General features: G+C 42.8%; 1 protein-coding gene across 4 annotated transcripts in view; it reads right to left on the reverse strand.

Moving 5' to 3' along the window:
- Positions 1-5,646: 5,646 nt before the first annotated feature.
- PSME3IP1 (proteasome activator subunit 3 interacting protein 1) overlaps positions 5,647-27,235 on the reverse strand; it is a 36,287-nt gene continuing 14,698 nt past the window's right edge. For all 4 annotated transcript variants that reach the window (XM_004744241.3, XM_004744240.3, XM_004744238.3 and 1 more), the window contains 3 exons: positions 23,421-23,554; positions 15,969-16,033; positions 5,647-6,395 (listed from right to left, as the gene is read on the reverse strand). In XM_004744241.3, coding sequence (XP_004744298.1) covers positions 6,178-6,395; positions 15,969-16,033; positions 23,421-23,554 — 417 coding nt within the window. In that variant the 3' untranslated portion in view covers positions 5,647-6,177. The remainder of the gene's footprint in view (positions 6,396-15,968; positions 16,034-23,420; positions 23,555-27,235) is intronic.

Raw genomic sequence — 27,235 nt, forward strand, 5'->3', positions numbered from 1 at the left:
TCCCTGTGTCAGTGCCTTCCTCAGCTGGGACCTGATGGGCTCACTGATCTGGGGAAGGAAACCTAAAAAGCTCTTTCCCCCAGCAAGGTGGGACCATCGTTTCTTCGCGGGGGCACACGGTCCACACGCCCAGTATTCACTCTGATAAACCGGCATGGGACTTGGCACAGAGCACAGGCTCCATAGGTAACTGTGCACAGACAAAATGCCCTGGGCCCCCGCTAGCAACCGGAGCCCCTGCAGAGCCTACAGTGGTCCCAGGGGCCTCAGGCCTAGCCACTAGCCCCTGTGCCCCAAGCTTCTGTGCATCCAATAACAACGGTTCTACTAAGTGCTGTTTCCAGCTCCACATTAAGACCTCTGCAGGCATAATCTTGATGAACTCTTCCAGTAGCCGATAGCCTATGCCTGTGACCATTGCAGAGATGAACTGAGGAGAGCAGCTCATCCAATCCCACAGAGGCGGAGCCAGAACTTATATCCGGATCTGCCCGATCCCAGAGCCTATACTTACTCCACAGCATCTTCCTCTGACTCTGCAAGGGAGTCTGCTCGACTTGCTAATGAATTTGTCCTTTCTCTGCACTGAATCCAGGAGGTCTGTTATCTTGATCCACTCTCCCACGTCAGTCATTGTCACTGGGGCCTGCTAGACCTGGGCGCCCACCAGCATGCCACCTCTAGCCTCATGCCTGGTAGCCTCAGGAACCCGTGTCTACCTGGTGAGAGCGAGTGAGGGAGACCTTCATCCTCAGCTTCCAATGCCCTGCTGGTTCTGTTGCCACAAGTCAGCTGAACTATCCTTTAGGGACACCTTCATTTCTGAGAGGGCTGCAGGAATGCACAGAGCCCCATTTCCCCAAGGACCTTTGGGAAATTAGAGTACAACAGCCCAGGGAGATAGCTGGCAACACGGGATAGAATTGCAGGGTGAGGGCATCTGGCTTCTTCGGTCTGGGCCTAACCCCTGCTTGGGCCAGCTATAAGACTGTGTGTCAATCAAAACAACAGCCCAAGTCTGCTTCTCTGCCCACTGCTCAGCAGCTGGGGTGAGCTGGATGTCACATCCAGAGAAGTTTGTACCCATCCAAACCTGGAATAATCTGTCAAATTCTGCAGTCAAATGCTTTACCCCTAAACCATACCCCCTAATCTGTCAAGCTATGATTTACCAGAGGTCTCTAAAGGGAAGCAGCTTTCTCCTCCTTAGCCCCCAGGGGACAGGCATATTGGGGGAACCACTTCTCATGCAGATCTCTCTTCTATACCTCCCTGTGGGAGGAATTTACCAGACTGGTAAAACTGGACAGACAGACATCAACTGGGCCATGGGTTGAGTCCCTGCCTTATGCTGATATCCATCCCCAACACTCAAACTCTTATGGACCCCCTACCTCGGGTGTGGTGGCCATGGCCCTCACCTCCAGGTTTCACAGGAGCAGACCCCAACATCTCTTTCTTCCCCCTTCTCTGCCCAGGTTGAGTGGATCAAATAAGCAAGTCCTCTCCCAGTTGGCTCAAGTTCACAGGGGAAAGCAATGTACCTGACTCCTGACCACGCCAAATCACCACTTAAAACAAAACAACAAACCAAAATAAGTCCCAGGGATGCAACGTACAGTATGGTAACTACAGTTAATAACAACACTGTATTATATATCAGAAAACCACTAAGAGCATAGATCTTAAAAGCCCTCATCACAAGAAAAGTGGATAGATCGTTCGGCAATACATACAAATACTGAACTGTACACCTGAAACTAATGTCAATCATACCTCAATGAAAACAAACAGACTTGGTGATGTTGATGCTTGGTTTCTGGTACATGGACAGCAAGCTGAAAAGTGAACTTGGAAATGGAAAAGATCCCTTCACCCTTGCATCACTGCTGCTAAGGCCTGGACACTAGCATTTGTTTTAAAATTTCCACTGAAACCAGAGAAGGCCATACTGAAAGAGTTAAAGGCTCAAAATTCTGGTCCTCTCAACTGTGCAACTTCATGCAAGTCACTGAACCACTATGAATTCCGATTTTCCCTATAAAATATAGAGAAGGCTGTTTCACAGGACTTTTTTTTTTTTTAGGATGAAAGACGCTACAGTACACAAATGTCCCAAACCTGGGCACGGAATGGCTCAGTTAAGCGGCTGTCTTTGGCTTAGGCCATGATCTCAGGGTCCTGGGATTGAGCACGGAGTCGGGCTCCCTGGTTAGCAGGGAGCCTGCTTCTCCCTCTGTCCCTCTACCTCTCCCCCCAAAATAACTTAAATCCTTAAAAAGCAAAAACCAAAACCAAACTGTGCCTGGCATACACAGCAGGCCTCAGTATCAAATGAATGAATGAAACAAATCCACATACGGCATAATGATGTGCCTATTACCGAAACAGCCAGTATGAAGCCCTGCCAACAGCTCAGAGCTGTCTCTGCGTCTTGCTGCCCTTCTCCTCCACAAAGCTCTGAGGCTGGGCCACATTCTGCCTGTCACTGCTGTAACACTCCCATTCTCCTCACCCATAGCTCCAGCAGGTAAGGGAGCAAAACGTCAGCCCTTGCCAGCATCACTAAGGCATGAATGTGCAACTGGCTTGTGTTCACCCTGTGACTACAAGGATGTTGCCAAGATTCTAGCCTCCCACCAAGCAGAACTTACATTCCATACTGTTTCACGTAAGTAGGCTGGGCACGCCAGAAAATCAAGACAACACTCAAGTCCAAATGATGGTGCACTGCCACTGAGCTCTCCTTGTTGTTTTTCTGGAAGGGGCTTAAGACAACAGCTGAGCCATATACCCACGAGTAGGATACCCGAGCCAAGGAACCGGGTGTGCCTAAGCAATTAACATTTAGCTGAGAGGGAAGCGTACAGCAGAAGCTGGTGGTTGGAGCTCCGACGACCAGATCTGACCCTTCATCATGTTGGTGTTCTAGCTGTAACTGAGGAGTGCCAGTAGGAGGGGAAGACCTGTCATATAAATCCCCACTATGGAAGTTCTGGCCACCCTACCCAGAAACGGGGGAGGCCAGCACTATCAGGGCTACTGAGGATGGCTACCATTTACTGAGCACTGTGCCAGATCCCGCACCCAGTCCCTAAGCCAGGCTATCTTTCTCCCTCACCAGAAAGTTGTATCATCATTTCTATCCACCAACGATGGAACTGAAGCCCAGAGAGGTTAAGATGCTTGCCCCACTGACCCAGCTAGTAAATGTCTGGCTCCAAGCTCCTAACCACTGCAGTATAATCCAGGGAAGGGGGAAGTAGGCTTCATTCTCAGGGAGAAGCAGAAGCATGGGGGGGGGGGGGTTCTGAGGCAAAAGCAGCTTGTCCTGGGTAGAAAGGAGGTAGCCAGAAGGGAAGAACCCACGGAATGAGGATGCAAAGAGCTGGCCCAGGTCACCCCCTAGATAAGGGACCAACTTCCAGTCTAAGACGCACCTGAAGCCAGCTCTTTTCTCTCCTACTGGTACCCGAGAAGAGGGAAGGGAATGGAAACGGATCACCAGCCGCCTCTCTGGGTCCAGTCACCTCAGCTCCCCTGCTTTTTATAGATGGAAAAATGGATGCTCTGAATTTCATGCTTTCTCCCCACCCACGTGGGTAATAGGGCCAAAAGTCGGAAGTAGTTGATAGGACATGGCGTGACACAGGCTAAATAATATAGAGAAAACTGGCAAACAGGCTTTCTCCCTTGCCTGGTCCAAGAGTTGTAAGAATATTACCACTCAGGGGCACCTGGGTAGTCGGTTAAGCAGCTGCCTTTGGCTCAGGTCATGATCCCAGGGTCCCAGGCTCTCTGCTCTGTGGGAAACCTGCTTCTCCCTCTCCCTCTGCCTACTTCTTATGCTCTATCAAATCAAATTTAAAAAAAAAAATACTACCACTCGGGACAATGTAAGCAGGTTTACAGAAACCCCACCATACGGGTTGTCTTTAGCCTTTCTTTCCTAATTATAAAACCCCAATTATTTATTTATTCAGGCCTGAGGGCTGTACTTTATGGATTAAAGCAGTCCCTGTTTTTTCTATCCTTTGGGTTTGAACCAACCGTCTATACTGGCTGCTTTTCAAGGCTGCTTCCTCCCAGGGAGACCTAGTCTTGCTCTGCCAGTCATGGTTCTATGGGACATGGGTCTCCCAGGAGTCTACACCAACAGGGACAGTGAACACGATGAGACGATCACCACTGACAGCCTCCCGTGATACCAGAGAGCAGAAATCTCCCTCTGCGGAGCCTCAACCTTCTGAACACAATCTAGCTATGTTAGTAGACGGGGAGGGAGTTGGGACCCAAGATCCCGTATAGGAAAAGCAAGATCTTGTTCTCAGACAGGTGGATTAGCTTTCAAGTTTTAATCCCTATCACCTTTTGTCCCCTTCTCCTAACAAGAGAGGCCACAAGGTACAGTTATGGCTTCTTAAAAATCAAATCACAGGGGTACCCGGGTGGCTCAGTTGGTTAAACATCTGCCTTAGGCTCAGGTCATGATGGGATCGAGCCCCTCATCGGGCTCCTGGCTCAGTGGGGAGCCTGCTTCTCCCTCTCCCTCCCCACACCCCGCTCATGCTCGCTCTCTCAAATAAAATCTTAAAAAAAAAAAAAAAAAGTCAAACCACAAAGAGATGGTGACTCTGACTCCTCGGTCTGCCTCCTGAAACGGCGTGAGGTTGCTCTGGGTACATGCTGTAATGATGACAGCTCAATCGCAGGAACAATGGAGCAGAGAAGCAGAAGGTGCCTACACAGTTTTACCTAAATGTCTTGTTTGTTAGGATGGAGCCGAGGCGCTTGTGCTGACAGTCAGGAACAATTAGCACGGTCCTGAAAAGGAAGAAGGATTCACAAGGCATCACTTGTGGGTGAAGGGAAGTCACCATCTGCTAACGGGCACCAGAGTGTCACTGCATTGGAAGGGGAGAGGCAGTGGGTTGGAGGAGATCCAGGGGCCTCTCTGCCCACATTAAAAATGAGTAGCTGCTCTGCCTGCCAGCACCACAGTGTCAACACATTCTGTGTGTGTCTCTCTCCGTCTCACACCCAAAAAAGTAGAAACAATTGACGTAGGAACCCAGGGGAAGAGAGAACTGTACAGACTCATTCTCCCGGAGCAGGGGAGCTTATAGATGTTTTTGGTTTTGCTTTTCAAGATCATGCCTCCCTCTAATTTCATCTCTCTCCATCCCGGAGGGAGAGCCTCTGCCTCCCTTAAGGAGACAGGTGAATAGTGCCTCAAGGTCTTGGCTGTGCACAGTCGTGAAACCGCCCTGTGCAGGAAGGCGGGGCAGAGGGGAGGAAAGGACAGGGCAGCACCTTTAGGCCACAAAGAGCTTCCACAGTTAGGAGCCTCAACTATAAATGTTCCAAACAGAGAGGGGCCTTGACAGAGCACAGAGTCGAGTCAGAACAGGCAGATATGTCCCAATGGCTGGCACTCAGAATTCCAGAAGCTGCTAGAAATAAGTCATCTCATCTACATACCTACAAGGGCTCCTGCTTTCTGGTCATGATGAAATAAGGTAAGGCCCATGTTTGTTTCTCTAAGGTTTAGGGTCTTAAATGGCATTGGATGGAGGGAGTAGGAGGAGAAGGAATAAGGAAAAACTCCACAATGAGTGCTGAGCGCTGAGTGACACCCCTGGCAGATGTAGTTTATAATCTTTACTTAGTCACACAACATTAAGAAACGGTCAGTTCCAAGGGGGCTTTCCTCCCTCCACCCCCCAAAATGCTCCACAGCGCAGTACAACCACACAGTGCGCTCAGCTAGAAGAGAAGGGTTAAATGATGTCTGTCCCATAACTGCCCTTGCTTCTCTGTGCCATCAGGAAGGGAAACAAAGAAAACAAGAAAGCAACAGGATCCATACACTTTGCACACCAGCGGGTGGCTGTCTTCCCAGGCATTTCTGAGGGAACCTCAGCAGAGCCGCGGCCCCCGTCCCACCACCGCGGCAAGGGAAGAGGCAGCAAGACAGGGCCGCGCACCTGCACTGGAGTAGAAAGAGAAACCAAACACAAGTTGGGCCACAGTGGATTCTGGCACATTTTTAGATGAGGTTTAAAATGTCACGGTGTGCACAGGAAGCGGGCAAAGGAGTTCTGAGGGAAGGGATGCCCGGAGGTGGAACAAACCGACCGGTCTACTCGGGCAGGAGCTTTGGGAGGGACAGAGGAGCTACGGGGCCTCTAGGAAGGTGTTGGTTCGGAAGATGGAGGAGACGATCTTGCCGGTGGCGTTGATTGTGCCTTCGCTGTCTGAGCTGGATTCGGAGTCGCTGCTCCCAGAGTAGGCGCCCAAGCCTGGGAGGATGCCGATGCAGACTGCAGCGGAGGGGCAGTGGATGGAAGGGGCGCTCAGGGACGTGCTGCCAAGAGACATGCAGGACGGGGCTTCTGCAAGACAGGAGGAAGGGCCGTGACTTCACCTGCTTTCCCAGAGCTGACCAAGAACTTGCCACTGTGCCCCAGGCTTTACCGTGAAGCCCCAACCACCCTATGCAGTCAGCACCACCGGCACCCGCGTCTGACAGCTGTTCCTTTTTCACCATTGACAAAACTGACACCATGCTCAGAGAATGTTTTAAGACCGTGCAGAATGTGACCAAATAGCTAGGGTTCTTCTTGCCCCGGGAAACCCAGAACCTTGGCAGTACCTGAGAGATGGAAAACCTCAATCTAGAAAACATGGGGACTTGAGGATGAGATGAAAACTTAAGGACTCTACTCCACCCCTGTCATTGCCTCTACATGTTTGCAGCTTTAGTGAGTCTCTACAACAACCTGATATATAGGGATCCCCCATTTTACTGATGAGGGGGGTCAAAGGACTAGGCCAAGGTTAAAGGCCACTGAGAGTAAAAAATGTTAAACCAAACCTGACTCAAAAAATTGGGATGCCTAGGTGGCTCAGCCGGTTCAGCATCCAATTCTTTGTTTTGGCTCAGGTCGTGAGATGGAGCCCCACATTAGGCTCCAAGCTGGGCATGGAGCCTGCTTAGGATCCTCTCTCTCCCTATGCCTCTCAACACCCAACCCCCACCAACTCACACATGCGTGCTCTCCTTCTCTTAAAAATAATATTAATAATAATGTACTAAAACAATACCAGAGCTCACCATGGAGTAAGGGTTGGAGTTCAAACCTTACTATCTCAGGCTGACAAGCATATACCTTTCTAGGCTTTTGCCTTAACAAGCCCCTAAGGAACACTTCATGTAAATGTGAAAAGGACACGTGGCTCCAAAGTACATGAAGTCAGGAGTAAGTCACAAAAATACCACTGAGAGGCAAAAAGAGATCTCCGGTGGCCAATACACGGAGTTCAGGAGCTCACTGTATTCACTTGTCTTACAGGAAGTTCTAATAGGGGAAAAGATGCTGCTGAAGAAAAGCAGCAGCGAAACACGGAGACACAGAAAAGTGAAATGACAGCTGACACCGCTTGTAGAGATGGTGGTAACGAGACGACAGGAAAGCAGAGGCAGAGTGGCAACAAATACATGAAAGCAGATTTCTTTGGGATACAAAGAATTCTTCCAAAACCAACCAACCAACCAACCAACCAATCAACCGCTGAATAGAAAAGGGGACAGGGGTGCCTGGGTGAACTGAGTGTCTAACTCGTGATTTTGGCTCAAGTCATGATCTTGGGATCATGGGATTGAGCCCTGCGCTGGGCCCCACACTCAGCAGTCCTCTGCTTGAGGCCTCTCCCTCTCCCTCGGGCCATCCCCACTTTGCTCACTTGTGCTCTAAAACAAACATAAATCTTTAAAAATAAGTGGAGAGAACTCATGAACAGTTCACAGGAAAAGAAAAAATGGCATTTAAACTTGGGAGAATGGGGGAACCTGGGTGGCTCAGTGGGTGAAGCATCTGCCTTCAGCTCAGGTCATGATCCCACAGTTCCAGGATCAAGCCCCACATCGGGCTCCCCGCTGAGCGGGGAGCCTGTTTCTCCACTGGACCTTCCCCACTCTTGTGCTTTCTCTCAAGATAAATAAATAAAATCTTTAAAAATTAAAAAAAATAAATAAAATGAACTTGGGAGAATAAACAATCTATAAGGAGGGAAGTTATGGGCAACAGGCATCTTCATGTGTTGCTCAGAAATGCAGGGCAGTGTCCTTCGAAATTAAACTATGTTCATATAAAACCATTCCCTCCAGCACTGTTAATAGCAGGAACCAAAAGATTCATTATGACCGGGGGTAGGGGGCACCTGGGTGGCTCAGTGGGTTAAGCCTCTGCCTTCGGCTCAGGTCATGATCTCAGGGTCCTGGGATCGAGCCCCACATTGGGCTCCCTGCTCAACAAGGAGCCTGCTTCCCCCTCTCTCTCTGCCTGCCTCTCTGCCTACTTGTGATCTCTCTGTCAAATAAATGAATAAAATCTTAAAAAAAAAAGACCAGTGTAAGGGACTATGATTCAGCCATAAAGAAGAGTAATGCCTCTGCGTACTGGTATGGAATGGTCTCCAAGACACCATGCTATATGAAAGAGGTAAGGCTATGTGTAAGCTACAGTCTGTGGGGAGAGGGAATGCCCACAGACACGCATGTTAACATCAGAAACAATACATGTAAGACTCTAACAGTGACTGCCCGGGGAGATCAGCTGAGTGGTTAGATAATAGGGGAGACTTAACTTTTACTCCACATACTTTTGCCCCTTTTGAATTTTCTATTATGTGTGTATACTACCTATATAGATAATTTTTTAGAAAAGCAAACGCAAAAGTTCAAAGAACATCATCATCTACTTAAATTAGGGAGGAAGAGTCCCACATTATCTGTCTAAGCCCAAGGGCAGCTCTGTATTACAGCCAGGCTGTAGAAGAAGGTAAAGTCTAATGATAAGAAGGCCTGCTGGTCTGTATTCTCTATCTGTAAGCCTGAAGGCAAGGGCTTTTTCTTTACCACTCTGTCCCTTGGGCACACAGCATGGGGCCTGGCACAGAGCAAGTCAGCATTTACAATGCATTGAAGACATTTTACAGAAGTTCACTGCAAATAGCTAAATTTGGGGGTGGTGGTGGTGAAAATTTGGGACACAACATCAAATTGCACACCATTCACTACTTGAACATCCATTATATTATTTTCATATACTCAGTGACACTTTCATTCTGTTAGAAATATTTGGTTAAGGGGCACCTGGGTGGCTCAGTCCTTAAGTCTCTGCCTTCAGCTCAGGTCATAATCCCAGGGGCCTGGGATCCAGGCCTGTGTCAAGGGGAAGCCTACTTCTCCATCTCCCACTATCCCTGCTTGTGTTCCCTCTCTCGCTGTGTCTCTGTCAAATAAATAAATACAATCTTAAATAAATAAAATAATTTTTTAAAAAAAGAAGAGAAAAAAAATATTTGGTTAAGGGGCACCTGGGTGGCTCAGTCAGTTTAGGGTCCACTGTCAGCTCAGATGACCCCAGGGTCCTAGGATCAAGCCCCAAGTCAGACTCCCAGGACAGTGGAAAGCCTGCCTGCCTCTTCCTCTCCTCTCCACTTGTGCTCACTCTCTGTCACTATCTCTCAAATAAATAAATAAATGAACAAATAAATAAAACCTTAAAAAAAAAAAACCCAAAAAACAAAACAAAACAAAACAAAAAAAAAACTATTTGGTCAAAATAAAACCAACTGAATCCACAACCTGGGTCACCTGGTTGGCTCAGCATTAAGCGTCTGCCTTAGACTCAGGTCATGATCTCAGGGTTTTGGGATCGAGCCCCGATCAGACTCTCTGCTCAGCAGGGAGCCTGCTTTTCCCTCTCATTATCCCTCTCTGCTCTCCTTCTCTAAGATTTTGAAAAAATCTTTTTTAAAAAAGCTGCTATCTTATAAAGTATGAATCAGTTACCCAGAAAAGTAATTTATGCGAAGCTGTTAAGTGAGATGTCATTTTATTAAGTATTTCAAGGGTGAATTGAATTTTAGTCTCTAGCTTAGATACAAAAGGAAGATTAAGTTCAGAGTATCTGTGCAAGTCTAGAGGTAGCCTAATGGAAGGATGAAAGTCAGCCACAGGAATGAAACCAAGGAGGGGTGCCTGGGTAGCTCAGTCAGTTAAGCATCTGACTCTTGGTTTCAGCTCAGGTCATGAGACCTGTCATAAGACTGCCTGAGAGTCTCTCTCTCCCTCTCCACCCCGCCCCCACCCTGCCAAATGAATAAAGAGAGAGAGAGAAAGAAGAGAGAAGAGAAAAAGAAAAACGAAACGAAACCCAAGGGATCTGGACCATGGTGGCATCAGCAGAGTTTCAGCAAAAAGACCAAATCCCTCGATTATCTAGGTTTCAAGAAAGAAAAGAGACTGCAATTCTGACAAATTTCATTCCAAAAATAGTTACACTGTCCAAAGAGAACAAAATGGTGCCCTCTGATCTCACCCATTTGGTGAAGTTTCCTGCCAACTTCTGCATTTGCAGGACCACGCTGTCATACCAAATTAACACCGAAAATTACTAACAGAGAATGTTTTTGGGATTCAAACAGATGCGTGACTTGACAGCCAATGGGGCCAATTGTGCATTCATTCACGGGCTCTGTTTGGAGCTGAAGCCCAGAGCCTCCAGTGGGGAAGCCTGAATCTCCATTAGTGTCACAGAGCTATCTTCTGGGAGAACCAAAGGAATAAAGCCTTCTGCCATGGACAAGACTCTCAAGCAAGCTTTCAGGGAATGTTCTTCCTGTGGGGCCTCGGTGTCTATCAGAAGAGGGTATTTCATGCCCAGCTGTAAGCATGCCGCTGTGAGAATGGAGTGGGGGAGGACAAAGGGATTAAGAAAGGTGGCTCTGAAACATGGTGTCTACCCAAGATAGTTTAAAAAAGCCACACAAGTTTTCCTTTTCTACTGACTGATGCGAATAGTTCCTATAAGGGAATAAGCACCAGATACAGGGCTACTAATTAACCAGTTGAAGTACGTTCAAGATTTCTGTAAAGTCTTATATACCTATGTGCATACAGACACAATATACACGTAATCCTATTTAAGCAGCCAATTTAGCAAGTTTCCTATATATTGAAAAGATACCAGTGAAATGGAGCTCCCATATGGCTGATGAGAATGTAAACTGACATAACTTCTTTGCAGGGCGGGTTGCAATATTTATCTGAATTACAAATGTATATCTTCTCCGTCCCAATAATTCTTTTAAGTACTTATGCTAATATATCATGAATGTGATGAATGATGCATGTACAAAGTTATTTAATGAAACCTCAAACCAGAGAAAAAATGGAAACAATCTAAATGTTCATCATAAAAAAAACAGGATAGGGGCTCCTGGGGGGCTCAGTCTGTTAAGCGTCTGATTCTTGATTTCGGCTCAGGTCATGATCTCAGGGTTGTGAGATCGATCCCTGCACTGGGTTCTGTGCTCAGTGGGGAGTCTGCTTGAATTCTCTCTCTCCCTCTGTCCCTTTCCCAACTTATGTACACAAGCTCTCGCTCTCTCTAAAATAAACAAATCTTTAAAAAAAAAATAAAAAGGATAAATACACTACGGTGCAGTCATATAATGGAATACTATACAGTCTTATAAAAAGAATGAAGCTCTTTGTGTAGAGATATGTAATGATCCCCAAGGTACAAGTGAATTAAGCAATGAACAGAAGAGTGTGTTAATTAAAATACTAACAATGATGACAGGAAGTACAAACCAACATATGAAGTATTCTGGCCAAAATACCAACTTGAATTAATTGAGCTCTAGATCTGGTTACCATTCTACAGGAAAAAGAGGAACAAAGGAACACTGTGGAGATGCGATCACCAAAATCTAGAGTATGGGAAACTGCACAGGACAAAGACCCAGTTTCTTCACAAAAACAAAGGAAACAAAAAAACAAAAAAGGAACAACTTCTTATAGGTCAAATGAGACTCAGAAGATGTAATAGCCTATTGTAAAATGCCACATGATGGCAATATTCTAATAGTGACCTAAAGACTTATAGATTTAAGCAATCCCTAACAAAATCCCAACTGCCTTTTTTATTGAAATGGACAAGTTGATCCCCAAATTCATGTGGAAATGCAAGAGACCTCAAATAACAAAAAACGATCTTGAAAGAGAACAAAGTTGGAGGACTCACACTTCCCAATTTCAGAACTTCCTAGAGGCTATAGTGATCAAGACTGTGTGGTAATGGCATAAAGAAGGACACATAGATCAATTGAAGAAAGGAGTCCAGAAATAAACCCATATATGTTAGTTAACTGATTTTCAGCAAAAATGCCATGACAATTCAGTCTGGTAAAAACAGCCTTTTCGGGCGCCTGGGTGGCTCAGTGGGTTAAGCCGCTGCCTTCGGCTCAGGTCATGATCTCAGGGTTCTGGGATCGAGTCTAGCATCGGGCTCTCTGCTCAGCAGGGAGCCTGCTTCCTCCTCTCTCTCTCTCTCTGCCTGCCTCTCTGCCTACTTGTGATGTCTCTCTGTCAAATAAAAAACAACACAACAACAAAAAAAAACCCAGCCTTTTCAACAAATGGTGCAGACCAACTGGATATACATACAGAATGAAAATGCATCCCTACTTCAAACCATAAACAAAAAAATAATGCAAAATGAATCAAAGACCAAAATGTAAGAGCTAAAACCGTAAAACTTTTATAAGAAAACACAGGTGTAAGTTTATAAGAAAACACAGGTGTAACTTTTCAAGACCATGGATTAGGCAATAGTTTCTTAGACAGGACACCTAAAGCATAAGCAAACTAAATGAAAAATAGCTAATTTATATGTCCTCAAAATCTAAAAATTATATGTTTCAAAGGACTCAATCAAGAAAACGAAAACACAAAAAAGAAAAGAAAAAAGGAAAAAAGAAAAAGAAAATGAAAATACAACCCACAGTAAGGAAGACAGTATTTGTAAATCACTTATCTGACAAATGTCTAGTATCCAGAATACATAAAGAATTCTTACAGCTCAACATTAAAAACCCAAGTAACCCAATTTATTTTTTTAATTTTTATTTTTTAAAGATTTTATTTATTTATTTGACAGACAGAGATCACAAGTAGGTGGAGAGGGAGGCAGAGAGAGAGTAAACAGCAGGTTCCCTGCCGAGCAAAGCGCCCGATGTAGGGCTCGATCCCAGGACCCTGAGATCATGACCGGAACCAAAGGCAGAGGCTTAACTCACTGAACCATCCACATGCCTGACAAGTAACCCAATTTAAAACAGGCTCAGGATTTGAGTAAATACTTCTCCAAAGAAGATATACAAATGACCAATAAGTACATAATGCCATCATCATTAGGGAAATGGAATATCGCGCTTCACACCCACAAAATTGAACAGAATAAAAAAAAGACAGTAACAGGTTGATAAGGATGTAAAGGGACGCCTGGATGGCTAAGGGTTTGGGGGTCTGCCTTTAGCTTGGGTCCTAATCTCAGGGTCCTGGGATCAAGCCCCACCCACATCAGGCTTCCTGCTCAGCAGGGAGTCTGCTTCTCCTCTCCCTCTGCCCCCAACCCCCACTGCGCTCTCCCTTTCTCTCTTGTGCTCGCTTTCAAATAAATCAGTTTTTTGTTTTTGTTTTTTAAAAAAGGATGTAAATTGGGGCGCCTGGGTGCCTCAGTGGGTTAAGCCACTGCCTTCGGCTCAGGTCCTGGGATGGAGTCCTGCATCGGGCTCTCTGCTCAGCAGGGAGCCTGCTTCCCTCTCTCTCTCTCTGCCTGCCTCTCCGTCTACTTGTGATTTCTCTCTGTCAAATAAATAAATAAAATCTTTAAAAAATAAAAATAAAAAAATAAAAAAGGATGTAAATAAAGAAACTGGAACCTTGGGTGCCTAGGTGGCTCAGTGGGTTAAAGCCTCTCCCTTTGGCTCAGGTCATGATCCTGGAGTCCTGGGATCTAGCCCCGCCATCGGGCTCTCTGCTCAGCAGGGAGCCTGCTTCCTCCTCTCTCTCTGCCTGCCTCTCTGCCTACTTGTGATCTCTGTCTATCAAATAAATAAATAAAATCTTTAAAAAAAAAAAAAAGAAAAGAAACTGGAACCTTTATATATTGCTGATAGAATGTAAAAATGGTACAGCTGCTTGAGAAAACAGTTTGGCAATTCCTCAGAAAGTCAACCATATAAACACGGAGTTACCATATGACCTAGAAATGCCATTTCTTGGTATACGCCCAAGAGAACTGAAAATAGTTGCTCACACAAAAATTTGTACATGAACGTTCATAGCAGCATCATTTAGAATAGCCAAAAAGTGTAAACAACCCAAATGCCCATGAACTGATGACTAGACAAACAAAATGCAGCATACCATACAACGGAAGATTATTCAGCTTCTATAAAAAGCACGGATACATGTTACAACATGGATGACCTTTGTACAGTGAAAGGAAGCTAAATTCCAAACACCATACACTACATCATTTCATTTACATGAAATGTCCAGAAAGGACAAATCCAGAGAAAAGTAGAAGAGTGGCTGACAGTGGCTGGGGAGAGGGAAGAATGGGAAGTAACTGTTAAAGGCATGGGGCTTCTTTTTGGGGTGATGAAAATGTTTTGGAATTAAATAGTGATGATGAATACACATTCTTGTGAACATACTAAAAACCACTGCATCCTTTAAAAGAATGAATTTTATGGTGTACCTCAATATTTTAAATTTTTAATTTTAAAAGAATATATTTATAATTGCTTGTATATACATAAAATAGCTCTGGATATATACATAAGAAATACTGTTTCCCTCTCAGAAAGAACTGCATGGAAAAGGATACAGAATGTTGAAGGGGGACTAAGCCACCCAGGTGCCCCTCAATGTCCTTTTTAAAAGCAAATTCTAGAGGTGCCTGGCTGGCTCAGTTAAGCCTCTGACTCTTGATTTCAGTTCAGGGAATGATCTCAGGGTTTGAGATCAAGCCCCAAGTTGGGCACCACACCCAGACTGTCTCTCTGCTCCCTGCTTAAGATTGTCTCTCTCCCTCTCCCTCTGCCTCTCCTATTCTCTCTCGCTCTTTAAAAAAAAAAAAAAAAAAAAAAAAGTAAATTCTAAGAGCAAAAAGTTATCAGCAACAGCTCACCATTACTAATGTCAGAAGATTTTTTTTTTTCTGCATTTTAAAAAGTTTTTACTTAAATTCCAGTTACAGGGCACCTGGGTGGCTCAGTGGGTTAAAGCCTCTGCCTTCAGCTCAGGTCAGGATCCCAGGGGCCTGGGATCGAGCCCCACATCAGACTCTCTGCTGAGCAGAGAGTCTGCCTCCTCCTCTCTCTGCCTGCCTCTCTACCTACTTGTGATCTTTGTCAAATAAATAAATAAATAAATAAATAAAATCTTTAAAAATAAATAAATTGCAGTTACTTGGCCAATACATTATTTTTAAATATCCATTATTTTTTCAGAGAGAAATAAATGTAAGCCCCATTTTAGACATGACCCACTGAATTTAGCATACCATCTCAATCCCACAGAGGGTCACAGAACTAAAAACACTCCTGAACTTCTCATCCCTGATCCAGCCTTCAGGAACACTCACCTTCACTTACAACTCTGTGCCACTTAATACAGTGCCAGATTTGATTGCATACAAGTAACCACCCATGAAAGTGTACTTCTGTGAGACTGTATTAGGCTATTAGCCTCAATCCAATCCAAGATGAGCAAAAGCCAGGCATTCTACCTCTCATTGGTAGCCAACCAGGTGAAATCAAGAAACCTGACATTTGGAGGAGACTGAGAGAAACCCTTTGTAAGCAGGAATGATATGACCAGGGCTTTGTCTGTGGAAGCACTTCTGGGGGATCACTATTGTCATTTATCAATTCCACTGGTTTCTAACATATTAATCAGCAAGACAGCTAACATACCCGTGGGTGTAAATCCTGCTTGGTAGAAAAAAGCTTGTTTAGATCCTTCACAGATACAATGCAGCCCAGCCCTGTACTATGGTTCACGTGTATTATGAATAAATAGTGAAATGGAAGCTGCCACCTACCTTGACTCTTGTCATCTGGGTCAGGGTCCGATTTCAGTCTTTTCACACTGTTGCCACTCTCTGAGCTGTAACAAAAAATATGGTAATTTGAGCTATGTCCAATCTTGGGGATTAAAACTTCAGGAATCAGGAGCTCCAACAACCATTTATATGGGTCTCAGGTAGCCTCAAAGGGGTGGTCTGAAATGAAAAGTCTTCATTTCAGGTTCTTAATCTCCTTCCAGTTACATTATTGTTATAAAAACAACTTAAACCCCTGGCCAATTCAAGGAGTGGAGCATTGTATCTTCAAGCATCACCTAAACTTCAGATTCTTTGTTGTCCTTATCATTCATCTTGGTTAGAACCACAGATGGACTGCGGGAGTATGTGGACACACTCACAAAAGACAAAAATTTAGTTAAGTTCCTAAAGATTAACGGAAATCTCTCCTTAGTGACATGCTAGAGAATCTGAAAGTCACTCAAAAGATCTTCACTGAATGTTGAAAGAATGTACTTCTCCTGCTGTGTAGCATAGAAAAGGCATAATCATACTTCCAGCTCCACCATTACGGCTAATATTGAGGGCAGTCAAAAAAAGAAAAAAAAGAATGCACTTCAACTAGGAAGAAATGATCTCAGAAAGAAGGCTGTAATCACAGAAGGAAGGGTTAGTGAACAAAGAAACCGGCAAATACAATCTAATTTGTGTGTTAAACATGACCATACTAAGTCCTGGGCAGCAGTAGTAGCATGTGAGAAAGACGTGATTATAGCTCCAAGTTCTAAGGTCCACGTATAATTTTGTAGGAAAGTAAGATAGCTATTTAACTTTAGGTTTTGCGAAGTATTCCTGGTAAGCTGCAAGTTTAGGCACCAAAAACAGAACACAAAACCTTGAAAGAAAACGAACAAAACGTTTTAAAATTTGTAATTTTTTATAAAAAACAGTAAGAGGAAAAAATATTTTTAAGGTAAAATGACAACATTAAGATAGCAGAAACTATAAAAGAAAATGCTAAAAAATCCAAGCCTACCTATTAAAAAAGATCAACATCCTCAATTTAAAACCAGCTATTTGTAAGACACACCAAAAAATTTAACAAAAATAAAACAAAAACTTGAGACCCAGAAAGACTGAAAACAAAAGAAGAGGAACAGAGTTACCAAAGCAAATACTAACCCAAAGAAGGCTGAGCTATCTATTATAATTTTAGGGAAAAAGAATTTAAGAGCAAAAACATTATAAGACATAAAGTAGGTCAGTTTATAATCAAACGTATTTTAATTCACTATGAAGAAATAACAATTCTGAACATGTATGCTCCTAATTAAAGAGCTTAAAATATATATTCAACAGAATTCTGAAGAAAAATCAAGAAAACATCACTATAATGAGAGATTTCAAAATACTCAAGAACTGAGAAAGCAAGCAGACAAAGATGTAAAAACACAGAAGATTTAAACAATACAATTAACAAGCTTCTTTGGTTTTACCTACATGAAAACTAGAACAATTGCAAAACACAGATTCTTCTCAAGCTCACTTAGAACATTTACAAAAATTAACCTCAGGAATGGGTCACAAAGGGAGTTTAAAGCAATTTAAAAATCAGTACATATAAATCACAATGCAAGTAAGGCAGAAATCAGCAACAAAAGACAAGTATTACGTATCACAGACTCTAAAACACCACTGCTATAAGGTGTTAAAATGTGGGGGTAGGGAGGGGGAGTGCCTGGGTGGCTCAGTGGGTTAAGCCTCTCTCTGGCTCATGATCTCAGGGTCCTGGGATCAAACACAGCATCAGGCTCTCTGCTCAGCAGGGAGCCTGCTTCTCCTCTCTCTCTGCCTGCCTCTCTGCCTACTTGTGATCTCTCTCTGTCAAATAAATAAATAAATAAATATTTAAAAAAATGTGTGTGGGGGGAAGGTTCATCTTAGAACCTATGAAATATAGTTAGGTTACCCCAATATGTTTGGAAACTTTAAAAAACTGTTTCTAATTTAGGAGTCAAAGAAGAAACCATAATGGATATTTAAAAATACTTAGCTGGAAATACAAAATTGTGTACAATAAAAGCTGAGGAATAATTAGTTTTAGGTGCCTATAATTGAAAAGACAAGCTGAAAATTAATTAGCTAGGTACCTGACACTCATTTGTAACAGAAATTATAAGAGAATAAACTTGAGGGAAGTAAAGAATATCCCAAAGAAGTTAGGAGAAATTAAGAAACTAGCCAAAATATGAATAAAATAATCCATCAATATCTGGGATGAAAAAGGGAACAATTATAAAGCTGCAATCAGAAAAAAAATACTAACTTTAGCGAATGCATGTGAAACAAGACAAAATGGACAAACTCCCAGAAAATATAACTAAATAAAACTGACTCAAAAAAACCATGAAGATGGTCCCAGGGTCCTGAGATCAAGCCCCGCATTGGGCTCTCTGCTCAGCAGGGAGCCTGCTTCCTCCTCTCTCTCTGCCTGCCTCTCTGCCTACTTGTGATCTCTGTCTGTCAAATAAATTAATAAATAATCTCTAAAAAACAAAAAAAACAAAAAACAAACATGAAGAAACCTAAATAGCCCTATAATCCCAAATCTTAAAAAGCAGGGACCAAATTGATTATATAGAGGAGTTCTACCAAATTTTCACAAAACAGAACATTACCATCTTACACAAACTCCTCCAGAGAACAGAAAAAGACAGAACACTCCCTAAATCCTTCTATGAAGCTACTTTTAATCTTCATATGAAAATCAGAAAAAGTAGAGGGGGGAGGGAAGAGACCAAGTCTCACTTATGAACACAGACGAAACAACCTATACAAAATATTAGCAAACCAAACCCAGTGGAGTTAAAAATAATTATAATACAGCACAACATAGATTATAGTTAATAAGACTGTAATAATGTTTGGTAACTACACTTATAGAGAACCCTGAGTAATGCACAGAATTGCTGAATCATTACGTTATACATCTGAAACTAATAATGCTGTATGTTAATCATAATTCATTTTAAAAAATTATTTTATTTTATTTTATTTTTTTAAAGATTGTATTTATTTGACAGATCACAAGTAGGCAGAGAGACAGGCAGGGAGAGAGAAAGGAGGAAGCAGGCTCCCCACGGAGAAGAGAGCCCAATGCAGGGCCCAATCCCAGGACCCCGGGATCACCACCCGAGCCGAAAGCAGAGGCGCCCGGCCCCCTGCCAAAAATTTCAAAATAACACATCATAGCCAAGCTAGTTTTTTGGGTTTTTTTGTTGTTTTTTTAAGATTTTATTTATTTATTTGACAGAGATCACAAGTAGGCAGAGAGGCAGGCCAGAGAGAGTAAAAGGGAAGCAGGCTCCCTGCTGAGCAGAGCACCCAATGTGGGCCTCAATCCCAGGACCCTGAGATCATGACCTGAGCCGAAGGCAGAGCCTTAACACACTGAGCCACCTAGGCACCACAGCCAAGCTAGTTTTATCACAGGAATACAAGATAGAAAAATCCTTAAATTTTTCACCATAACAGAGTAAAAAAAAAAAAAGCCACAAAATCAAAAGCAGAAAAAAATTGACAAAATGTAACAATTTGTGGCTACAAAAAACCTTATCAAACTAAGAACATAATTTCCTTAAACTACTAAAAGATATCTGATCAGCATCTGAAGTTCATTTTTCAACCTATGATATGACAATGTGTAATAAAGCCTTCATGAGCTAAATAAATAAATAAATAAAAATAAAAGAGATCTGAAAAAACAAAAACAATAACAACTATTCTTAATGGTAAGAAGTTATAAATGTTCTGTCTAAAACAAGAATGTGCACAGTAATTGTTTCTAACATTTTACTGGCGGTAATTGCTTGGTGCACTAAGATACGGGAAAAAAAAAAGAAAAGAAAAGAAAAGAAATCAGGGGTTCCTGGGTGGCTCAATCAGTTAAGCATCTGCCTTTGGCTCAGGTCATGATCCAGGGTCCTGGGCCCACATTAGGTTCCCCGCTCAGTGGGGAGTCTGCTGCTCCCTCTCCTACTTCCTCTGTGCTCTATCAAATAAATAAATAAATAAATTCTTTAAAAGAAAAAAAGGAAGTTAAAAGGTATAAGAGAATAAAGCTGTCATTATTCACAGATAGTGACTCTCTACATAGAAATTTCAAAGCAATCCACTGATAAAAGTTAGTAAGAGTTATTAGAGTGTTACTGCTCAGGTTAGTAAGAGCTATGTAGCTAGATGTAAATATTCCAAAATCAACTGCACTTTTATAAACCAGCAGAAAAATAAAATCTAAAACATCTAGGAATAAATCTAACAAAAGATATATACAACCTTTTGGAAAAAAATCTGTTAAGACTTGTATCAAGTGACATTAAAGAAACAAATAAATGTAGATATATGCCATGTGTAGAAAGACATCCATAAAGATCTGTTCTCTCCATAAATTCATCAACCCATTTAGTAAGATCCCAATAAACATAAGAGACCTTAATCTAAAATTTAATCTAAATCTAAAATTTTAACATATCAAAATCTAAAATGTATATGGAAGAACAAAGTGGTCAACAGTAGACAATACACCTCCAAGAAAAACGTAAGAGGACTTGTCCTACCAGATACCAAGATTTTTTTGTAATAAAAACTACAATAATTACAGAGTGGTACTGGTCCAACAGACCCAAGGGACAGAAAACAAGGAACACCCATACAAACCCAAGGATTTAAGATAGAGGTGACACTGAAGGTCACTGGGGAAAGGTAGAAATATTTAGTAAATGTTGCTAGAAAATTAGCTTCTGGGGCCCTGGGTGGCTCAGGTGGTTAAACATCTGACTCCTGATCTTAGCTCAGGTCTTGATCTCAGGGTCGTGAGTTTAAGACCCACGTTGGGCTCCATGCTGGCAGTGGAGCCTACTTAAAAAACAAAACAAAAACAAAAAACTGACCACCTTAAAATCAAATATATTGACAACCTTAAAATTAACTAATGAAAGTAAAAAGAAAAGATATAAATGGTGAGAAAAATACAAATAATCCAGTAGAAAAATGGCAAAATATATGAACAGACTTTCCACATAATAGGACATATGAATGGTAAATCAACATACAAAATATGTCAGCTACATTTGTTACCAGGAAATGCAAATTAGGACCACAAGGAGACAGTACTTTACAAAATCACTATATATTGCTGTATCTGTGCTGTCCAGTAGGGCAGCAATTAGCCACATACTAATTCCAATGGGTATTTAACACCTGAAATGTGACTAGTGTGGCAAAGAACCTGATTTTAAATTAGAACTAATTAAATTAGTTCTAATTAATTTGAATTTAGATAGCCACAGGTGGCCAAGGACTATCATACTGGACAGCAGAGCTCTGGAGAAACATTTCCACATACATAACAAAGCATGCCCTGGACCTTTCAACACCATCTGTCATGGTTCAAACATACATCCACAAGAGAAAAGACACATTTTGGTATCTCATATAAAGCACAATCATACAACAAGGAAAATGAATGAATTACAGCTATATATATGTGAACAAACACACAAAATTGTTTCAATCACAGAAACAACTGGAGTGAAAACCAAATTCATAGATCATATACAGAATGAAATCATTTTTATAAAGTTCAAAACCAAGCAAGCCATTATACTGTTTAGGGATATCTATATAGGTAGCTGAAACCAAACCAAACACCACCCCCCCACACACACACCCCAAAACTACTAAAAGTAAAGACATGCAGAACGACCAAGCAGATCTGGAAACATGGGGTGAGGAAGGCAGGGTAGGAAAAGGGAGCACAGAGGTTGGCTCAATCAGCTGATCATGTCCCAGGCACACACCGCCATCAGACTTTCTTTTACAAGCACCAGAATCATCCATGCGATTTGAAAGATTAGACTCCAAGAGCTCACTTCAAACTTAATGAACCAGAGTTAGTGAGAGGCCTAGAATTCACATTAACAAACTCCTGGGTGATTCTAATAAACCCAAGCCTGGGTAGATGAGGAAATGCTGCCCCAGGAGACTCATTTAGCATCTTGCCACACAAAACAACAATAAATGATGATCTAATAAAAGGTGAGCTAAGGACTAAGTAAGGGAGGCAGTCCTAATAGCAAGGTCTGCTAAGAGCAAGACACTGCTGAGAAGTATCTAAGTGCCCACTTTGGAGAAGTCCAGTAAAACGACCCAGGACCAAATGCCGAAATACACTGGACCAGGCATGAAAGCTTCTGTCAACTTAAAAGGAAGAGTGGCACCTGGGTGGCTCCGTCAGTTATGCATCTACCTTGATTTCGGCTTGGGTCATGGTCTCAGGGTTGAGAGATGGAGCCCTGCAATGGGCTCCCCGCAGGGTGTGGAGCCTGCTTAACGTTCTCTCCCTCCCTGCCTCTCCCTCTGCCTGCCCCTCCCATGAAAAACTTGAAAGGAATAAATCATGGCTCAGGTAACTGGCCCTTTTCAGATTATTGCTACTCCTCCCCTGCACTGCTAAACCATGACAACATTTTTATACAGAAGTAATGTTCCTAGGAACATCTGCAGCAGACGGATGGGGCGCCAAACCACAACAGTGCATCAACACACTTCCCTGAAAACATGTGGCTAGCTGCCATATTGATTTTCCTAATAGACTGCACTAACAAGTAACATTATTTCATCCATGGTATTGTAGGTCAAATTGAAACAACCAGATTTCATTACTTTGGAGCCATTTCAAGATTTAGCAGGGAGGAGCAAAACTAAAACAGAACTTACAAAACCTCTTAGGCCATGCCACCACCCCACATCAATCAGCAAGGAGCCCAGTCAGGTCTGTGCCACAGTCACAGCTTCCATGGTCTCACAGGCCACAGTGCCTTTGTAGCTGCTATTCCCACTGCCCAGGATGTTCTCCTCCTTGTCTGCCTGTCAAAGCCCTAGTCATCTACCTGGTCAACATCCCCCTCAAACACCCTCCCCAACTTGAGCTCACAGGCCCTCCCCAGGGAGCTGTGGGTTTCCTCCTCCCTGCTCCCATGACACCCTACCCAAATCCCTTCACACAACTCGCTATCTCATTTGCCTAGAAACAGATGCTCAAACATTGAAGTCCACCTCTCCTATTACTTTGTGACCTTGGACAAAGGTTTTTAACAGTTAAACCTATACTATGTAGACTTATGGAAAGAGTTAAGATCATTAACACAATGGAAAGCACTTAACACAATGCCTGCCACATGACAGGTGCCCAATGAAGAGTAGCTATTGCCCTGCTGAATGAACAATCAGAGAGACAAGGTTCCAAGAATACAGAACATACCAAATCTGGGGGGGAGAGAGCGGTAGGGCTACCAAAGAAAAGTCACCAAGACTGCCGCTTAGGTAACCGTTTGTTCCGGCTACCATTGTAAGTGGCATTTCAGAGTACACAGTCAGAGGGAGACTGAAGTGGTGTGAGTGCTGGCTGACCTCTTATGTTTCACAGCTCCTGCCAACAGCTTGGCCTGGGAGAACTTGTTCTTGGTTTCTATGGGTTTCACAGCCACTTTCTTCTCCACCTCCTTCTTGTTTTCTGGAGAAATTCCAACTTTGTTGAGATTACTGTGTTAGAGGTTAAGGGTCAAACTAAACAAAAAGAACTATAGCAGGACAATGGTAAGTCAAGGAGAGACACATAATCCACTAGCTCTTCCTGTCTGCCATGTAATGTTTACTCTGTTTATATCAAAACAATACTCTTTCCTCTTTATTCTGCCCATCATATCCAGCTGATTCGAAGAGAAATGAAGGTAATCATGGAGAAAGAAGGCAAATCAAGCCAAATCTATTACAGAAAAGCAACCTTTTCCCCGTTGATTCTCAGTGAAAATCTGAATTACAGTCAGAAAACCTCCCCCCAAACAGGGCCACAGTTTGCTGGGGTAAACAAAGATCTTAAGAAATACAAAAGCCACAGAAAAAAATGTGGCTTCCCTGAAAATTTTTAAGTATTTGCTTTTTTTGCTCAAGGGTAAAATAAAATCTTGCAGAATGTCCTATGACCATCAGTGGCGTTCAATCTTGGATACCACAAAGACAGATTGCTCTGATGGTACAAGATAACATTAGAAGCACCTTAAGGCTCATTAAAAAAGAGTCCCTCCCCTGTCCCAAATCTATTGAATGAGAACCTCCAGAGGCCCAGGAAATGATTTTAAACCTCTCTTCAAGGTGATCTTTTTATTTTTTTAAATTTAATTTATTTATTTGACAGACAGAGATCACAAGTAGGCAGAGAGGCAGGCAGAGAGAGAGAGAGAGACGGAAGCAGGCTCCCCACTGAGTGGAGAGCCCGATGCAGGGCTTGATCCCAGGACCCCGAGATCATGACCTGAGCTAAAAGCAAAGGCTTAACCCGCTGAGCCACCCAGGCACCCCTCTCTTCAAGGTGATCTTAATGAGAAACCCCAGTGCATATACAACACATGAACCAAAAAGTTTTTATAAGTTCAACGAGGGGAACCTGGGGGGCTTGGTCGGTTAAGGATCTGCCTTTGGCTCAGGTCATGATCCTGGGGTCCTGGGATCAAGCCCTACATCAAGTTGCCTCATCTTCTGACTACTCTTCCGTGAGCCTGCTTCTCCCTCTTCCCCTCCCCCTGTTCATGCTTTCTCTGGAGTTCACTTGCACCTTGAGAGTCTCTCTCCCTCTCCCTCTGCCCCTCCTGTATGCGGTCACATGTGCACTCTCTCTCCTTCTCTAAAATAAATGAACACATCTTTAAAAAAAAATAAAGTATAACCAGCTCACTTGTAACTTCACTGCTTACAGGCATGCGACCGATCTCTGTGTGTCAAGGTCTGTCACTTTCTTCTGTTCTCTCCACCAGCCCTTCCCCTCCTTCCATTTCATATTCTCACAATCCATTAGGCAAGAATTTTAAGTGTTAGATGTGGTGCAATTCTTTAAGAGGTAGCAGTGCCTTACTGGTACAATAGTGACATCTAGTGACCAAGAAATCTAAGAAGGAGGTATTATCAGTCCGAGCAGGTGGGCAGAGAGGTATACGGTCTTTGAACACTAAGAAAACTAGGTACCAGAAATCAGGAAATTCTCATTCTGATCACTCTTCAGGCACTAACTCTGCTCTTACAAGCACCAGTTACCTTAAATATTTGCAGTATTCATGGGGATTATGCAAAATGCTCAGTACTATTCTGTGTTTTTGAAACCAGGTTTCAAAGTCAACATGGAAGCTGGTAATATGTTAGCATTATACGTTTGGTTTTCTAGAATAAAAATGAAAGAATCACATTTCGTCCTTCTAATACCAATTGACAAAAAACACCAGCATGCAGATTTTTACCTGCAACTCCATCGGTAAGGGATAAACTCTTACAGAATTCTTAATATTGAAAAGTAAAACAAAAATGGAAAAAATTAACAACAAAACACATGCATTTTTATAATAGTAGGACACAAGCAGAAACCAGCACTTCACTTTTTATTCTTTTAAAGTGGGGGAAAAAAAGCCTCTAACTTTTCTTTTTGGGGGACATGGGGGGGTAAAATTATTACTTTTGATCCATAGCCAAAGCATAAGCCATTTTTAAGCTTAAAGTTCTTCTCCCCCTAAAATGCTTTAAAAACACAAACACCCCTCAAAAATATCAAAGAATTCATTAGATGAGGCACTTTTTAAAATTACATAGTTCTTAACATATATAATAATTGCTAAATGCTGGTTTAACCTAAAGCAAACAAGAGTTCTGTTGTTTTTACGGCACAAACCACAGCTTCTCTGCCTTTACAAGTATCACATCATAAAATGTGTCATATTATAACAATCGAACCAGCTCCTGATTTAGAGCTTCAAAAAACAAACGGCTAACCATTCAGTTCCATCTCCTCCAACTCGACATGTCTCTGGCTACCTGCAAGCTAGGATGCCTGCTTTATGTATCAGTGGGTTAGAATGCTGTTCAGTTCTAGACAGTCAGAACTTACCAAGTTTCCAAGAAAATCCAACACCTCTGGGGCCTCCCCAATGTTGTGCTGTAAAGTCAGCAGGGCAGGAAAGCTTCTCCCACCTTACTGCTGCCCTACTTACTCCTCCCTTTGAGCTGAAAACTAAGGGGCCCTGCACCTTCACACCAAACCAACACTGCTCCCCAGAACGCTGCTTTGGGAGATGCAGCTTATTTGCTAGGCTGCTGAATTAAGCACATAAAAGAAGACATTATTCTAGTGATTGGTATAATTAACGTATTTCCTGAGGGGGAAAAAGTCTGGTGCCTGACACAATTCAATCCATCTTTCTGCCCCCTCTACAAACATCGATGCACACTATTATTCTGGAGTCACCAGGGAGGATAGGAGGGGAGGGGAGCTCCAGAAGAGTCAGCCTCAATCCAGCAGCTGGGATTGAGGTGTGACTTCCCGATCTTCAGTGCCATGCCGAATTCCACTAGGAACTCTGGGACTGGAAGACATGTCTTTTGCTACCAGTTCACAGCAGGTTTTGGGGCACCCATGCTGCCCCCTTATCTCAGCCACTGTCAGTCACCTTGATTTAAACCAAATCCCTGAGAATCAGCCCACACCTTCTCCTACATAGCTCTTTTTCTTTTTTTTTAAGATTTTATTTATTTATTTGACAGACCGAGATCACAAGGAGGCAGAGGCAGAGAGAGAGAGAGAGGAGGAAACAGGCTCCCTGCTAAGCAGAGAGTCCGATGCAGGGCTCGATCCCAGGACCCTGGGATCACAACTTGAGCTGAATGCAGAGGCTTGACCCACTGAGCCACCCAGGAGCCCCTCCTACATAACTCTTTAATGGGACATACTACATGCTCCCTGAAAAAAAAAACAAAAAACAAAAAACAAAAAACAAAAACAAAAACAAAAAAAAAAAACAACTAGCACATACAAGCAGCTGTATCATTCATTTTAGAGGTAAAGCCTATTCAATCACACTAGTGAGGTTATTCAACATACAAGCTTGAAATAGTCAAATAATCCTTCTCATAGGAAAAAAGCTGTGGTGGCTTCACTAACCTCTCCTAAGAGTCATTCATTAATTTGTTCACATATACAATAAGAACCTACATGCCAGGCATTAAGGAAATCAGTGATGACCAGTCACTATTTTTATGCATCTTACATTTTAGTGGTAAAAAGGCAAACAAACCAGTAAGCAAATTGAGATTTTCAGATAGTGAAAATTACTATTAAAAGGTGACATCAGGGGTGCCTGGGTGGCTCAATGGGTTAAGCCTCTGCCTTCGGCTCAGGTCATAATCTC

The sequence above is a fragment of the Mustela putorius genome, unplaced genomic scaffold (assembly GCF_011764305.1).
Source record: "Mustela putorius furo isolate JIRA1106 unplaced genomic scaffold, ASM1176430v1.1 tig00000174_pilon_pilon_pilon, whole genome shotgun sequence".
In the NCBI taxonomy this organism is placed as follows: domain Eukaryota; kingdom Metazoa; phylum Chordata; class Mammalia; order Carnivora; family Mustelidae; genus Mustela; species Mustela putorius.